This window comes from Lithobates pipiens, unplaced genomic scaffold, assembly GCF_037356315.1.
Source record: "Lithobates pipiens isolate NorthernLeopardFrog02 unplaced genomic scaffold, aLitPip1_a1.2 Scaffold_18, whole genome shotgun sequence".
Lineage (NCBI taxonomy): Eukaryota > Metazoa > Chordata > Amphibia > Anura > Ranidae > Lithobates > Lithobates pipiens.
The window spans coordinates 31,690,653-31,708,183 of NW_027507758.1; the positions used below are offsets into that span (position 1 = coordinate 31,690,653).

Here is a 17,531-nt window from a genome sequence, read left to right on the forward strand (position 1 = left end):
CTATCCAGATACCAGTCCATTGATTTGCACACCCCCCCCAGTCACCGCGGGGGGGGGGACTTTTTGGCAACGTCCTTTGTCCTGTGCCTGACAGATTTATAGGTAAGCAGCTTTGCTCCTCCCCTATGTATATATTGTTATTGATATCATTGCATGAGACTGTATTACTATTTTGGCCAATTGTACTGTTATTGATCATTTGCCAATCAAATTACAGATTTACTCCTGATGAAGCAGCATTATAATGTCATATATATATGACAATTTAAAACAGTTTATTGATATTAATTATTTATTTCTACTCTGTATTACAAAAGCAGTTTTTTTTTTTGAACATGTGACCAGCAGCAGAGGACTAGAAGCTCCTCCTACTTATGTTTCCCTGCAGACAGGCTGGGAGAGAGCTGGGTAATGTGACAGCTGGATATCGATTAGGAAAAAGATACTTAGATTTTGGGCGTTAAATGGTACATCTCAGACTTTCATAAGATATAGTATCAAAACAATTTTATTAGTTGAATATATATATAAAAAAATATTATTCACATATGTGCATAAAATATATGAGGGGGTTTATACAAAACACAATACCTTCCCAACCATGTACAGTTAAAAGTGTATACATAGAGTATGGTGTTACATCAAGATTTCCAACATGTTTCGTGTCAAGGGAATTCGCTTCATCAGGGTTTATCCGTTTTGTAACTCCTCACACTAAATAAAGCATATATATATATATATATATATATATATATATATATATATATATATATATATATATATGCCAGTCTAAACATACTTTACAGTGAGATAATTTATCCTGTCCACTAAACCTGTGGAGCAATGATGACAAACAGAGAAAAGCAAAGAGAGAACGAAAAAAAGGTGGGGGGAGGAAAGAAAGTGAGAGCATGGGGATGATACCTACCTTATTCCGTCTGATGGTTGAGGACTAGAGGGAGACAAAAAGTCACATTGACTCTTTGTCTCCCTCTAGTCCTCAACCATCAGATGGAATACGGTAAGGTAGGTATCATCCCCATGCTCTCACTCTCCCTCCTCCTTTTTTTTTCCCTTTCCCAGCTTGTATTTCGCTATTTGTCATCATTGCTCCATAGGTTTTATGGACAGGATAAATGATCTCATTGTAAAGTACGTTTATATTGACATAAATTATGATGTTGGCTCAAACTTGTCTTGCATACACACGGTCACACAAAGTTGGTCGGAAATTCCGAACGTCAAGAACGCGGTGAAGTACGACGAGCCGAGAAAAATGAACTTCAATAGCCATTGCTGCTCTTGCTGCTTGATTCTGAGCATGCGTGGCACTTTGTGCGTCTGAATTGTGTACACAAGACCAGAATTTGGGCAAATGGATTTTGTTGTCGGAAAATTTGAGAACCAGATCTCAAATTTTGTGTGATGGAATTTCCAATGGAAACTGATGGTGCCTACACACGGTTGGAATTTCCGACAAAAGGCTCTCATCGAACATTTTCCATCTGAAAATCCGACCCTATGTACGAGGCATTACACACAAGCTTCCAAAGGAAGTCTTAAACTGGCCATACACCAAGCAAATTTCTTTCCTGCAACCATGGGTTGCAAGAAAGAAATTTGCTTGATTTCCCCATCAACACAGTGTTAACCGGCTAATGCTTCCTGTCGGGCCATTGTCTTCTCCTGGCGGGGGTGATTGGGGGAAGTCACACCCCGCCAAGAAAAGACAGCGATTATCACTAGCAGATTATGACTATAGCAGCCACTACCCATAATCCCAAGAGAATCCAGAAGGCTGGGTTTACCCAAGTTGATCGATCAACTTTGTACATTCAGCCTGCCCATTAGCAGTTTGAATCTAGGCTAGATCCTGCTGAACCAGCCGAGATTTGAACTGTGTATGGCCGGCATTATGTACAAATAGTATTAATTTAAAGAGACCCTGTTACCAGACCATTCATTTCAACAACAACCTTCCCATATGATGATATGCACATTTAAAGTGGAAGTTCACCCTAGAACTATTCTATGTACATTAACCAGTCATATAAAACACATGTATCTTGAAACGAAAAGGCTTTGCAGCACCGCTCCAAGTAGGAGTGTGCAGCGTTTTCCCCTCAGTCCTCAGCTGTAGGGGTGCCGGCATTTGAATATCACATCCAGCAATGGCAAATATTGGTAGCATCGATCCTCTTCCCAACCCCTGGGAAATGTGTTAGCCCTTGTACACACGGTCGGAGAATCCGTCGGAATGTGTCCTATCGGACCGTGTCGTCGGATAATCTGACTGTGTGTGGTCTGCATCGGACTGATTCCGTCGGAATATCCGTCGGACCCAATTTTCCAACATGTTGTAAATATTTCCCGACCAACTGGGCCGATCGGACATACTCCAATCATGTGTAGAGAATTTTGATCGGACCAAGTGCCACGCATGCTCAGATCAAATTCCTAGACCAAAGCTATTGGCTACTAGCCTGAATATAGTCCCATTGTAACGAAATTACGCCATCACGTTCTGAAAGATCGGATTTGTCTCCAACTTTGTCTGACCGTGTGTATGCAACATTTTCGGACAAGATCCGACGGACAAAATCCGACTGATTTGGTTGTGGAAATCTCCGACCGTGTGTACAGGGGCTTAGACATCCTCAGCCAGCATTCCTCCAATGACCACACCCTATATGACTAAGCCCCAGTGGGTGGTGCAAAACACATCATGGGCATGGTCAGCAGAGGTGTGCTAGCTGAGGCTGTCTAACACATTGCCCAGGGGGAGGGAGGGAGAGCGGCGTTACCAATGTTTGACATGTTCATTCATAAAAGCATAAATAACACCATGTATGAACTCTGTCTGTGGTTGTTCAGCAACCAGCATTGGAAACTGACAGCCATTTACCAGTGACACCATGCAACTTGTGGTGTCACTCACCTCCCCATGCTAACTATGTCTTGCGATTGTAAATTTGAAAACACTTCCTCTGTGCCCTGATACTGTAAAAGATGTAGGGTGGCTGAGCAACACATCGGGATTGATTTACTAAAACTGAAGAGTGCAAAACCTGGTGCAGCTGTACATAGTAGCCAATCGGCTTCTATCTTCAGCTTGTTCAATTAAGCTTTGGCAATAAAACCTGAAAGCTGATTGGTTTCTATGCAGAGCTGCACCAGATTTTGCACTCTCCAGTTTTAGTAAATCAGCCCCCATGAGTTGCACGGTGTTGCTGGAAAATGGCTGGCAGTTTCCAATACTTGTTGAAATACAACTTAAGTGCTGACAGATGTCAAACAGGGTGCTATGGATTTTAAGGTATGTGTGGTACACGTTTAATGTTCATATTAATGAGCAATGCAGCGTAACCTTCCACTTCACTATATTCTATGCATGTTGTTATTTACCTGTAAAAGCCTCCCTTAAGTGATAACTGAAGGCCCTGAGACTGCTTCTGGGCATTGTCATCTTGGATGTGATATCAGCACCCCCAGCAGACACAAAGCTGTCACTTAAGTGACATGCTATAGTATTCCCCTTTACTCCTTCCCTGGGAGTTATTGTACATAAATAGGTTATATCGAGAGGGGAGGGGCAGGAGAGCTGGGCCAGCGCAGACAGTACTTAGACACTACCAGAAGAGGAAGGACCATGACGTGGCAGGAGGGATGGGGCTGTGCTGAGGAATTGGGTCTTGCTGGGAGCACTTACATTTTCTAGCAAGTTCAAAGTCACAGTGCATGTAAATAAATATTAAAAAAAAAAATTATGGAAAGGAAAAAAAACACTGCAAATAAGCTTTAAAAAAAACGTGATTTTCTGTGCTTTTTACGTTTATCATAAAGAGGAACTACACTGCATCTGAGCACCACGCCTCGCATCTTTTTAAAGCAGAACTACACTGCATCTGAGCACCACAAACCAAAAACAAAAAAAACGTTTTTTAACCATTTCAGCTCCAGAAGATTTACCCCCTTCACGACCAGGCCATTTTGTGTGATACTACACTGCGTTCTTTTAAACTATTGCGCTGTCATGCGTTGCTGTACCCAAATACACTTTTTTTTCCCCACAAATAGAGATTTCTTTTGGTGGTATTTGATCACCTCTGCAGTTTTTATTTTTTGAGCTATTAACAAAAAAAGAGCCGACAATTTAAAAAAGAAAAACAAAAATGTTTTTACTTTCTGCTATAAAACATATCCAATAAAAAAAATTTAAAGAAATCAAATTTCTTCATCAACTTGGGCCAATATTCTACTACATGTTTTTGGTAAAAAAAAATCCCAATAAGAGTATATTGATTGGTTTGTGCAAAAGTTATACCGTCTACAAACTATGGGATATATTTATGGTATTTTTATTTATTTATTTTACTAGTAATGGTGGCGATCGGCGACATATAGCGGGTCTGCGACATTGTGGCGGTCAAATTGGACACTAAGTGACACTTTTGGGGACCAGTGATACAGTGATCAGTGCTAAAAAATCTGCACACTCTGTACTAATGACACTGGTTGGGAAGGGGTTAACATCAGGGGTGATCAGAGGGATAAATGTATGCTTAGTCTGTGATTGGTTACTGTGGGGGAGGTGCTTGTACTATGGGAAGGCAGAGATCACTGTTCCTGCTTTGCAGAAACACAGGATCAATACCTTCCCTACTGACAGAATGGCAGTCTGTTTACATAAGCAGACCGCCATTCTGCTTATGTCCCGAATGGGCGGCAGGTCCCGGCAGACATAGCATCCGCCGGACCCGCTGATTGGCTCCCGCTGTGTCCAATCAAGTGTAAAACAAGTAAATATAATATACCTTCCTATTTACTAACACTATTAGCACAAAGTCCCTTCAACACATGGCGGGCTTGACTCTGCTGGGGGCCCCCTTGCTCAGCAGAGAATCTGTCCACTGATCCCCACAGAGCAGGCGGATGGCTGGTCCGTGTCTGCTCCACTTATGCAGATCAGACACAGCCTGCTCTCCTCTATGGGCAGTCAGATGTAAACAGATTGGATGTCTGCGGCTGTAAACGGACACTTGTGTCTGTGTACATCCACGGCTCCAAAGAGGAAAATGGATGGTCTGATCGGGTATGTCTGCAAAATTGACAAGCGGACCAGAGAAGCACGGATTATGAATACAATGATATAAGGAGTGCTGGACATGACAGTGTGGATGAGGGACACAGAGGGTTAAGCTTTATGGGTGGAGTTCAGGAAAAGGTTTGCAGGAAACAAGTTCAGTGTAGGGGAGGGGTCACATAAAAGGGAGAGGTGTGGCTTTAAGGAATCATTCGGAGCCCAGTGTGACACAGAGGAGGCAGTTTTTTCGCTGCTCCTCTGCTATGGCGGACCTCGAGGGACTCTTCGCGCGGCTGCGACGGGCGGCGGAGGTGCACGGTGCGGACTGGCTGCGGGAACGTGTGGGTGACCTGACGGACGGCGATGTGGACGGCGGCGGGACAGGTGAGGTTCCACTGCGCGCGCGGAGGTCTCGGCCTCCGGCGCGTTTTTCTCCTGGGCCTACTCCTCGGCCGCCTCGTGACTCCCGGAGCCCGGGGGTGGACCGATCGGTCCCCCCGGCAAAACGACAGGTTATCGGCTCCCCCCGGTCCGGGCGGTCGTTACGCCGCCGAACGGAGGGGGGCGGGGCTTCACGGCCGCATGAAAATGGCGCCGGGACCGCACGGGGCCCGGTGGAGGTGGGGGGGAGTGTGGATGGCTCTGGGTCGGCAGGCCAAGGGGGGGGGGTGCACGTGGCGGGGGATCTGCGGCAGGCTGGGTCTGGGGCCAGCATCCGCGCGGTGGGGGGGAGGGGGGCGCTCCGGGGGGGTCGCATGCCGGAGGGGGGGGAGGGTGGGTCGCAGAAGGCTGCCAAGGTGCCTGGCAGGGCTGGTTTTAGACGCCGGCATGCCGGGGGCGGCGGGGGGAGGAGGACATTGCCTGCAGTCCCGGATCGCAGGGACCGGATGGACCGCGCGGAGCACAGGGGGATTGCCGCGTCCCCGGTGCGCGTTGGAGAGGTCGGTTCGGAGAGCGAGCTGTCCCAGGAGGAGGAGGGGTCCTTTTCTACACCCGGACCGGTACCGGTCGCCGAGGCCCCTGGGGGCCCGGGTAAGTTGCGGGAGTCTACATTGCTGGCGGATGCCTTGCGGGATCTGATGGGGGTGGCGCAGGGGGGTGCGGTGCCCACGGGATCCCGGGATGTATTGGGGGGGGTTGTGGCAGGTTCAGCGCAGGGGGCGGGGCCTGTGGCCCCGGGGGGGCCGTCAGGTCAGTTGCAGGAGCTGTTGGGGGGGCTGCAGGCCCTGGTGGGTAAGTTTGCTGGGGGCTCCGGGTCGCCTCAGGTGGCCCCCTGGATGGGTACTGTGGGGGGGGCCGGGGGGGCGGAGGTCATTCCTGCGCGGGATGCACCGCCTGCCGCGGTGTCGGGGAGCACGGATGCGGGGGCTGTGGGCCCGGGGGTCCCCCCGGTGCCCGCGGACCCGGGGGCGCGGTCTGACCTGGTTAGGATCGCGGATGCTGCCCGGTGCGAAGTCTATGTTTGTTTCGAAGGCCCATTGGGGGCGCATTTGAAGCAGGAGGTGCGGGACAAAATCGGCAAGGGTGAGTATGTGGAGATTTTCTCCTTGCTCCCCCTCGAGAAATTTAATTTGGACAGGGTTAAGCCGGACAGTTCCAAGAAGGACGACGAGGAAAAACGTAGGTATCGGCTGATCCCGCGCACATTTGCAAATTGGCTTCAGGCGTTCGCTATATTGGCTAGCGTGATAGGGGAAAAGAACCCCGAGCATTGCTCGGCGTTATTTTGTTACCTGGACGCGATTGGGGAGGCTCACCGAGTGTATGGAGGGCTGGCTTGGCTGCGCTATGATGAGCAGTTTCGTCAGCGTAAGGCAGTGCGGGCTGACCTGCGGTGGGATCACAAGGACATAAGCCTCTGGATGAGGCTTATGTCTGCTCCGCGGGCCCCCACTCCGTTTCTTCAGGGGGGGGCCGGGAGTGCGTCTTCCTCGGGACTGCCGGCCGGAAAGAAGTGGGGGGTGTGCTGGCCCTTTAATGAAGGGGCTTGTAAATTCGGAGGCGCGTGCCGCTTCAAGCATGAGTGCTCCGGGTGCGGCGGCACCCACCCCCTGTCTCGCTGTTTCAAAAAAGGTCAGCGTGCCGGTGCCGCCGGTCACAAAAGGGATGACGCCGGTGAACCTGGGAAGGATGCTTCCTTTCCTAAATAGGTATCCGGATGGTGCGGCGGCGCGTGGGTTAATTCTGGGTTTTCGGGACGGTTTTAGGATTCCCTGTTCTTTGGGAGGGGTGCCGCCGTTGGCCAGGAATTTGCGATCGGCTTTAGATCACCCGGGGGTTGTGGATGAAAAATTGGGTAAAGAGGTGGCGCTGGGCCGGATGGGTGGTCCTTTCGAAGTGCAGCCGTGGGGGGACCTGGTGGTCTCCCCGTTGGGTGTAGTTCCTAAGAAGGAGCCGGGGAAGTTTCGCTTGATTCATCACCTGTCTTTTCCGAAAGGGGGGTCGGTCAATGATTTCATTGACCCGGAGGCGTGTACGGTTTCCTACACTTCTTTTGACGCGGCGGTACGGTGGGTCAGGCGGTATGGTCGTGGGGCTCTCATGGCCAAGGCGGATGTGGAATCGGCGTTTCGCCTTCTGCCGGTCCACCCGGACAGCTTCCGGCTGTTGGGATGCCATTGGCGGGGCAAGTTTTATGTGGACTTGTGCCTGCCCATGGGTTGTTCCATTTCATGCGCCTATTTTGAAGCTTTTAGTTCATTCTTGGAATGGGTGGTGAGAGATGTTTCGGGCCTGGAGTCGGTCATCCACTATTTGGATGATTTTCTGTGCGTGGGCCCGCCTGCCTCCAGTGTGTGTGCGATTCTTCTGTCCACGTTGCAGCACATTGCGGGCAGGTTCGGGGTGCCGTTGGCGGGGGATAAGACGGAGGGCCCGGTGACGGAATTGAGTTTTCTGGGAATCGTGATTGATTCTGTGGCAATGGAGTGTCGATTGCCAGAGAGTAAATTACGGGATCTGCAGGCGGAGTTGGCAGGCATGCAGGGCCGGCCGAAGGTTCAGCTTCGGGCCCTGCAGTCCCTGTTGGGCAAGCTGAATTTCGCTTGCCGGATCATCCCTATGGGCCGTGTGTTCTGCCGACGGCTGTCGGGGGCCACTGCCGGGGTAACCGCCCCTACCCACTTCGTACGTTTGCGAAGGGAACACCGGGAGGACCTGCGGGCTTGGCATGAATTTTTGGAGTCGTATAATGGGCGGGCTATGTGGATGTCGGGGCCAGTGAGCAACTTCGATGTGGAGTTGGTTACTGACGCGGCTGGCTCAACGGGTTATGGGGCCTTTTTCCGGGGTCGGTGGAGTGCGGAACCTTGGCCACGCTCATGGGAGGTTGCGGGGTTGTTGGGCAATTTGGTTTTGCTAGAATTGTTCCCGATAGTGGTGGCATTGGAGTTATGGGGGGCGGAGTTTCGTAATTTGAAGTTGCGCATCAATTGCGATAACATGGGGGTGGTCCAGGTCCTCAATCGGATGACTGCTTCTTCCCCCCCGGTCATCCGGCTGCTGCGACACCTGGTCTTTCGATGTTTGCGGCTCAATGTTTACGTTTATGCTGTGCACATACCTGGGGTGGAGAATTCTTTGGCTGACTCGCTCTCTCGTTTTCAGTGGGACAAGTTCCGGCAGCTGGCGCCGGGAGCGGAGGAGTCGGGGGCGCCATGCCCCGGGTGGATGTGGGAACTTCCCTTGGAATCGCCGCAGGTTGGTTAAAAAGGTCGTTGAGTGAGGCTACATGGTCTGCTTATTCTAGAGTGTGGGCGGAATGGTGGGCGTTCCTGCGGGAGGTTGGAGTGGCTGGTCGGGGCTCCGACCGGCGCTGGGTGGTATTGTACTGGGTTGCCCGGAACATTGAGACGGGCCTGTCTCCCGCATCTATTGAGCGGAAGCTGGCGGGGTTGGCCTTTTTGTTCAAACTGTGGGGGGAGCCGGACGGGACGAAGGATTTTTGGGTGAGGCAAACGTTGAAGGGGTACAGGAGGGATTGGAAGGGTAGGGATGCGCGCCGGCCGGTGTCATTTGACAATCTGGTGGCAATTTGTTCTCGGCTGGTGGACGTTTGCTCGTCTGCTTACGAGACCGTCCTGTTTACGGCAGCGTTTTCGCTGGCGTTTTATGGGGCTTTTAGGATTGGGGAGTTGGTGTGTCGCTCAAAACGGGTGGCTGGGGGTCTGTTGGATCAGGACGTGCAGGTGGTTGCGGATCGGGTGAGTATACGGTTGCGTAGGTCTAAGACTGATCAACGGGGCAAGGGAGTGGCGATTACGCTGCTCGCCCTGCCGGGCTCGGTAGTGTGCCCGGTGGCGGCGGTACGGGTTTTCCGGGCGGTACGGCCTGGGAGGGCGGGCCCCTTTTTGGTGCACGAGGAGGGCTCTTTTCTATCCCGTTTTCAGTTTGTGTCGGTCTTTCGGCAATGCCTGAGGGCGGTGGGTTTGGATGAGCGGGACTACGCGTCCCACTCTTTTCGGATTGGGGCGGCCACGGAGGCGGCTCGATGTGGGCTGGAGGAGGCGGTGGTTCGCCGGATTGGTAGATGGGAGTCCCGGAGGTTCCGGTCCTATGTCCGGCCGCAGTTGCTACTGGGGTAAGGATGGTGCGGCTGGGGGTTGTTTTGCTGTGGGATTTATGGGGGGGAGGACTGTGCTTGTAACATTCCTTTGGTTGTTGTGTTATTTCTCTTGTTTTCATTCCAGATGGAGGTTCTCAACGCCTCGTTTGGATCCTGGGGCATTCGTACGTCTGCTGGGGGGCCAGGAGAGGTGATTCTCTACCAGCAGGCAGGCAATTAGGTATCCCCAGGGAGGTAGCTAGGGTGATGTGGTTGGGTTTCCCGGGCATGAGGTGGGAGCGTGTCATGAGGGAGGTGGAGCGTTTCGCTTTGAGGGATAGGCCCCCGGATGTGCTGGTCGTTCATGCGGGGGGCAATGACCTGGGAGTTCGAAAAGTGAAGGACATTTTGGCGGATATCAAGGCTGATGTGTTGCGCATGCGAGTCCTTTTCCCGGGCACCATTTTGGTGTGGTCAGACATTGTGGCCAGAACGGTGTGGCGGGGGGCCAGGTCTTTAGCCAGCCTTGAGAAAACCAGGATTAGGGTTAATAAGGTTGTTGGGCGGTTTGTAGTGCAGAACGGGGGCATTGTGGTAAGACACAGGGAATTGGAGGTGAATGTAGGGCTTTATCTCAGGCGGGATGGCGTTCATCTATCTGATGTGGGGATTGACCTCTGGTCCTTTGGCTTACAGGAGGGCATACAGAAAGCTCTTCGGGTGTGGGGCGGCCCTCAAGGTTGAGGGGGTCACCCTTTCGGGCTGTGGCGGTGTGTTTTCTGGTGGTTTCTGACGGTAGACAGGTACTCAGAAGGGATCTGAGGGTGTGGGGGGCTCATCTAACGATCGGCCCCTCTGGGTATTCCTGAACGTTGGAGGGAATACGGTTATGTTCACTGGCGGAAGTTGTCTCCGACCGGTCACAGGTGGAGGCCTTTGGGAAGTTGGTCAGGTGTACCGCAGTGATTGGGTATTGGCTTAAGTGTGGTCACCGTCAGAGATCACCAGAATGGGCAGTTAATGTTAATTTAAATGTGGTTTAATGTTAATAAAGTTATTTATATTTATATATTTATATATATATTTATATATTTATATATTTTCATATTACAAGTTATTGGAGTAATTTTGAGTTATGTTTAATAAAGGCTGTTGTGGCCAGTTTACTCCAACCTATGGTGTGGTCTCGTTTCTAATAGATAAGGAATAGTATAAGGGGAACATTCAGACTACACTAGTCAAGAGAAGCACGGATTATGAATACAATGATATAAGGAGTGCTGGACATGACAGTGTGGATGAGGGACACAGAGGGTTAAGCTTTATGGGTGGAGTTCAGGAAAAGGTTTGCAGGAAACAAGTTCAGTGTAGGGGAGGGGTCACATAAAAGGGAGAGGTGTGGCTTTAAGGAATCATTCGGAGCCCAGTGTGACACAGAGGAGGCAGTTTTCCCACCCTCCCGCCCTATTGTTATGTGTTTGTTTTGTGGTGTTTTGTTGCTGGTCTTTTTCTTCTTTTGCAGGTTTCATCGGTTGTCACGGCAGCTGAAAGTTTTTCGTGTTGGCGGTGTGTTTTCTGGTGGTTTCTGACGGTAGACAGGTACTCAGAAGGGATCTGAGGGTGTGGGGGGCTCATCTAACGATCGGCCCCTCTGGGTATTCCTGAACGTTGGAGGGAATACGGTTATGTTCACTGGCGGAAGTTGTCTCCGACCGGTCACAGGTGGAGGCCTTTGGGAAGTTGGTCAGGTGTACCGCAGTGATTGGGTATTGGCTTAAGTGTGGTCACCGTCAGAGATCACCAGAATGGGCAGTTAATGTTAATTTAAATGTGGTTTAATGTTAATAAAGTTATTTATATTTATATATTTATATATATATTTATATATTTATATATTTTCATATTACAAGTTATTGGAGTAATTTTGAGTTATGTTTAATAAAGGCTGTTGTGGCCAGTTTACTCCAACCTATGGTGTGGTCTCGTTTCTAATAGATAAGGAATAGTATAAGGGGAACATTCAGACTACACTAGTCACGATCAGTCAGCTAGTGTGAAAGGGGCCCAAGATTAAAAATAGTCAGTGTTGACTGAGAGTGAAGTGCAGCTTTAAACTAGAAATATTATAGAGCACAGGAAGCAGAAAGGGGTCCCAGGTATGCCAGGAAGGGGTCCTAAGTATGCCAGGAAGGGGTCCCAGGTATGCCATCAGTGTATAGTAAATGCTGGGATGTCTGCATCCTGAGCCTGTGGGTACAAATACAGACAAAGACAAACCTGTCCATCCGAATCGAATGCCAGGCCGGCCACTCCATGTGTGTGCACATCTTTCAGGATGGAGATGGTCTGTATTGTGTAGGAATCCCAGATACAGATGTACGGATCCTTCCCAACCTGGCCTGTTGCAACAAGAGTTCTGTCTGGATGTAAGGCAAGGCTGCAGAGACAAAAACAAACAAAAAAAAAAACAACTATAAATATCAAATATTACAAAACTATCAATGGACATTTATAAGTAATCACAGAAGGGTATGTAATCAATACAGATAGACCAAGTGTGAAATAGGACCATTCGTGAACCAGCATGTATGTTATTTATCAAGAGTTTGATAAATATCAAAATGCCTTGATGGATATACAAGGGGGCCTCGTTAAGAGACTCTGATGTACGGGGGACTTTGATGGGGACCCTGATGTACGGGGTACTTTGATGGGGACCCTGATGTACGGGGTACTTTGATGGGGACCCTGATGTACTGGGGACTTTGATGGGGACCCTGATGTACTGGGGACTTTGATGGGGACCCTGATGTACGGGGTACTTTGATGGGGACCCTGATGTACGGGGTACTTTGATGGGGACCCTGATGTACGGGGTACTTTGATGGGGACCCTGATGTATGGAGTACTTTGATGGGAGGCCTGATGTATGGAGTACTTTGATGGGGACCCTGATGTATGGAGTAGTTTGATGGGGACCCTGATGTACGGGGGATTTTGAAGGGGACCCAGATGTACGGGGTACTTTGATGGGGACCCTGATGTACGGGGTACTTTGATGGGGACCCTGATGTACGGGGTACTTTGATGGGGACCCTGATGTATGGAGTACTTTGATGGGGACCCTGATGTACGGGGTACTTTGATGGGGACCCTGATGTACGAGGTACTTTGATGGGGACCCTGATGTATGGAGTACTTTGATGGGAGGCCTGATGTATGGAGTACTTTGATGGGGACCCTGATGTACGGGGTACTTTGATGGGGACCCTGATGCACGGGGGATTTTGAAGGTGACCCAGATGTACGGGGGACTTTGATGGGGACCCTGATGTACGGGGGACTTTGATGGGGACCCTGATGTACGGGGTACTTTGATGGGGACCCTGATGTATGGAGTACTTTGATGGGGAGCCTGATGTACAGGTACTTTGATGGGGACCCTGATGTACGGGGTACTTTGATGGGGACCCTGATGTATGGAGTACTTTGATGGGGAGCCTGATGTACAGGTACTTTGATGGGGACCCTGATGTACGGGGTACTTTGATGGGGACCCTGATGTATGGAGTACTTTGATGGGGAGCCTGATGTACAGGTACTTTGATGGGGACCCTGATGTACGGGGTACTTTGATGGGGACCCTGATGTACGGGGTACTTTGATGGGGACCCTGATGTACGAGGTACTTTGATGGGGACCCTGATGTATGGAGTACTTTGATGGGAGGCCTGATGTATGGAGTACTTTGATGGGGACCCTGATGTACGGGGTACTTTGATGGGGACCCTGATGCACGGGGGATTTTGAAGGTGACCCAGATGTACGGGGGACTTTGATGGGGACCCTGATGTACGGGGGACTTTGATGGGGACCCTGATGTACGGGGTACTTTGATGGGGACCCTGATGTACGGGGGACTTTGATGGGGACCCTGATGTATGGAGTACTTTGATGGGGAGCCTGATGTACAGGTACTTTGATGGGGACCCTGATGTACGGGGTACTTTGATGGGGACCCTGATGTATGGAGTACTTTGATGGGGAGCCTGATGTACAGGTACTTTGATGGGGACCCTGATGTACGGGGTACTTTGATGGGGACCCTGATGTATGGAGTACTTTGATGGGGACCCTGATGTACGGGGTACTTTGATGGGGACCCTGATGTACGGGGTACTTTGATGGGGACCCTGATGTACGGGGTACTTTGATGGGGACCCTGATGTACGGGGTACTTTGATGGGGACCCTGATGTACGGGGTACTTCTGGAGTTTTTTCTCACTTGTTCTGATTCTGAATCATATTATGTAGATTACCAAAAAATCCAAGTATAATATATTCATTCATTTAAATGTATTTTATTCAGCTATTAAACAGATTTTTTCACCCTGCAGAATATGTGATGTGTCTCTGGTAGTGAATAGTATGAGGACTCCGGCTCTCCTCACCATTGATCCTTCCCCTCTCCAGGCTCCCCGTCCATCTCACAGCGCCTTCCATTCCCCGACATCCTCTATAACTAGGAATGTTATTTTAACAAATCTGCCGGCATCGGCTGCGGCACCAAACGCCATGATTACTATTCATAGTTGGGAAGTGACTGATTGAGGTCTATGTGTGCAGTCACATCAAGGTGAGAGCGGGGCGCTGGGGGATTCTGGCAGCCGAATGTGAGAATTCGGAGGAGGACGGTGTCACCGGCGCAGGGAAGAGCCATTATTCCAGGACAGTTCACAGAATCTACAACATCACACCTCGGAGCTGTGAAGAGAGACGAACAAACACATCCCTATTGTGTTTTCCATGAAATGTAGAAATGAAAGGTGTTAGGCCAACGATATATATTTGGCCTAAAGTGGTATTAAACCCAAAATGTAATATACTGCAGCTTACCAATCATTGGATGTGGTGGCTGCATTAGCTTTCTTTTGCTTTTTTTCTCTGTGTTTTCACCCGGTGATCTGGCCAGTAACACCTCCTGTATTCAAGTGCCCCCACTCTGGAAGAAGGAGCACAGGAGGCACCTTTGTACAGCAGCATTGTCAGTTTGGGTGGGGGGTGTTGTGGATTAGGTAAAGCTTCTCCTATAAGAAAATAATCCCATGCGCTAATAAGCACATTCATCGCTCTCTTGTATAATGCCGGGAAAGTGCGCTTGTTTATCTCCAAGTAATACAGTGTCAGGGCTGGGCTCAGCCTTGCCATCTCTCCACAGTGACTCAGCTGTTGATGATCCTGCTCGTCAGTCCTGCCTTTTTAAGGCGTTCAGTCCAGAGGATCGCTACCTTCACCTTGGTCAACATCACAGAAACTATCGCCTGCAAGCCTGTTCAAGAATTGCTTTGCTGACATCCCTTCTGGCTCCAGATCCTGCTTGCTGTTCCACTACATTGATCCCCGACTTCTGGCTTGGCTGTCCGTTCCGGTTGCTGAACGTTGACTATGTTTTGACTTTTTTCTTTTTACTTTTATTACTAAACAGGTGTGATTAAGGCTGGGTTCACACCCCTGCGGGTGGGAGACCCGGATGTGATTCGCACCGCACTGCAGTGCAAATCACATCCGATCTCTGTAGCGATGCGAGTTCAGCCATACAGATAGTATGGCTGAATTCGCATCGCACCCGCCGCAAACTCGCACGGGACCCTTTTTTTGGTCCGCAGCAGAATCGGAACGCATGGGTGTTCACCGATTCCTGTCCGAGTTTGCAGATCGCACTGCGATATGCAGACTGATCTGGGGGTGTCATTAAGATTTCATTGACACTCCCAGCAGTCCGCATAGGGCAGTGTGAACTGCCGGCGGGAGGCATGCGATGCGGGAAAACGCCGCGGATTCGCGGCGTTCCCGCATCGCTACGGTGTGAACCTAGCCTTAACCGTACTTCTGTCTCGGCCTGATTTCATGGTTTCTGACACATAGACAGACGCTGGTATCACATTGGGCTTAGCAAAATCCTGCCTAGGATGATCAGCTGCTTTTAGTTATACTGTAAACATGAATAATAAAGGAAGGTGGTGGCTTCAGAATCAGCCAATCAGACACTTGTATTCTTTCAAAAGAACCAATCACACACATGCATATATTCAAATAGAATTCCATTAGTGGCGTGTGCAGATGGTCGTGTGCACAGCCATGCGGCCAGCCCCAATTTGAACACTACTTACAGGGCTCTGACCACGATCAGTTGCACATTCCCGCTGCTACCAATGACGTGAGCCGTACTGTATCATGGCTCAGTGGGCCAAGATTATTGTATGGTTATGCTATTGTTCCCATGTACGCAGATCCGTTTGCTAGGAGCGTTAAGGCAATCGCCATGAGGTGGCCAGTCTCTTGGTGAGGCATAAACGATCATCCCTAAAACAGCAAACAGATCTGCCGTGTTTCCGCAGCCAATGGTCTTCCACCAACGCCTGTATGTGCGAATACGCTCGCATGAGCGCATTATAGAAAAACGGACACTGGGGGACATCTGACAACATACATTAATAAAAATGTCCACAACAGGGGGGCCTTAGATGTACTAGCAGATTTAAATATACTAACACATTGAAGCCAAACTCCACTTTATAATCAGTTAACCACTTCAGCCCCGGAAAATGCAGTACCTGCATTTTGTTTATAGTGCAAAAAATAATCACTGCAGAGGTAATCAAATACCACCAAAAGAAAGCTCTATTTGTGGGGGAAAAAAAAGGACATATATTTTGAGTACAGCGTCGCACGACCGTGTAGTTATCAGTTAAAGTAACGCAGTGGCGTATCGCAAAAAATGGGCTGGTCATGAAGGGGGGGGGGTAAATCTTTGGGAGGTCAAGTGGTTAAGGCCCCTTTCACATGGGTTGCCTGATCAGGTTTTCTATCTACATGTGTCTGGGGGAGACTTTGAAGATCATTATCTACTACCTGGCTATACTTTTCCCTTAAGGGGACACATGCTGTTGACTTCCTGTTAGCTCTGGGGTCTATTTGATAAGGTGAGTGAGCATTGCATCTTAGAGGTGGAGGGATTGTCACAATATTCTTGTGTCTCTGGATCTCTTTTTCCACATGCGGAGGATCTGTGCTGCTGCTATCTGGTCTTTGTTGTTCATTAGATTGGACTTTTGGATGTTTTTTATTGTTTTCTTTTGATTTTATATTTGTTTTTTTTGCGCTGCCCTTTCTATATGTTTTGATTACCTTTTCAGGTTTTGTAGATTACGTTTTAGTGTTTAGCTGGCAAACAATTGTTCTGTATTTTATCTGCACTGATTGCTATATTACTATATTGTCTGCTCAATAAAAAAAAAAAAAAAAAAAAAAAAGACAGGCAGACCTGTTCGGACCTTCCATTCACCCCTATGGGGCAGAGGATATCAGCGCTGACATCTACTGCTATCTGATCAGATCCTGTCCACCAAATCCAGACGGATGGAGGTCCTATTTTCCATCTGTCTGGCGGATCGGATATGATCGGATGAAAATCTATAGAGGAGAGTGGGATTGGTTCTGTCTCTCTACTCAGTAAGCGGAGACGGACCTGTTATCCACCCGCTCGGCAAGGATCAGCAGAGTGATCCCCTGATGAGCAAGCGGAGTCCATGCAATGGAGGCACCCCTGTGAAAGGGACCTCAGAGTGGCTCCTGCGATCAGTCAAATCCTGTGAAGAGGAAGTGGGGGGCTGGGCGAGCTTCACTGTGTGCGTCTATGGATGCACACAGCCCAGCTCGTGCACAAGCCCGCACATCTGCCCCCATAGGAGGCGGCTTGCCATGGGAACACACAGAAGAGGAGAAGCGGTGAGCTCAGCGGGGTACCCCAGAAGAGGAGGTAAGGGGCGGCTATGTGCAATACCATGAAACTGAGAAGGTAAGTACATGTTTATTATTTTAATTTAAAAGAAATTGCCTTTATA

At 49.6% G+C, this 17,531-nt stretch overlaps 1 protein-coding gene across 4 annotated transcripts in view; it reads right to left on the bottom strand.

Moving 5' to 3' along the window:
• Nucleotides 1-17,531, bottom strand: part of EML6 (EMAP like 6) — a 295,572-nt gene that overhangs the window by 241,035 nt on the left and 37,006 nt on the right. For all 4 annotated transcript variants that reach the window (XR_013276589.1, XM_077485543.1, XM_077485540.1 and 1 more), the window contains exon 2: nucleotides 11,904-12,063. Coding sequence is in view for 3 of the 4 variants with exons in the window: in XM_077485543.1 (XP_077341669.1) it covers nucleotides 11,904-12,063 (160 nt within the window). In the remaining variant the exon portion in view is untranslated. The remainder of the gene's footprint in view (nucleotides 1-11,903; nucleotides 12,064-17,531) is intronic.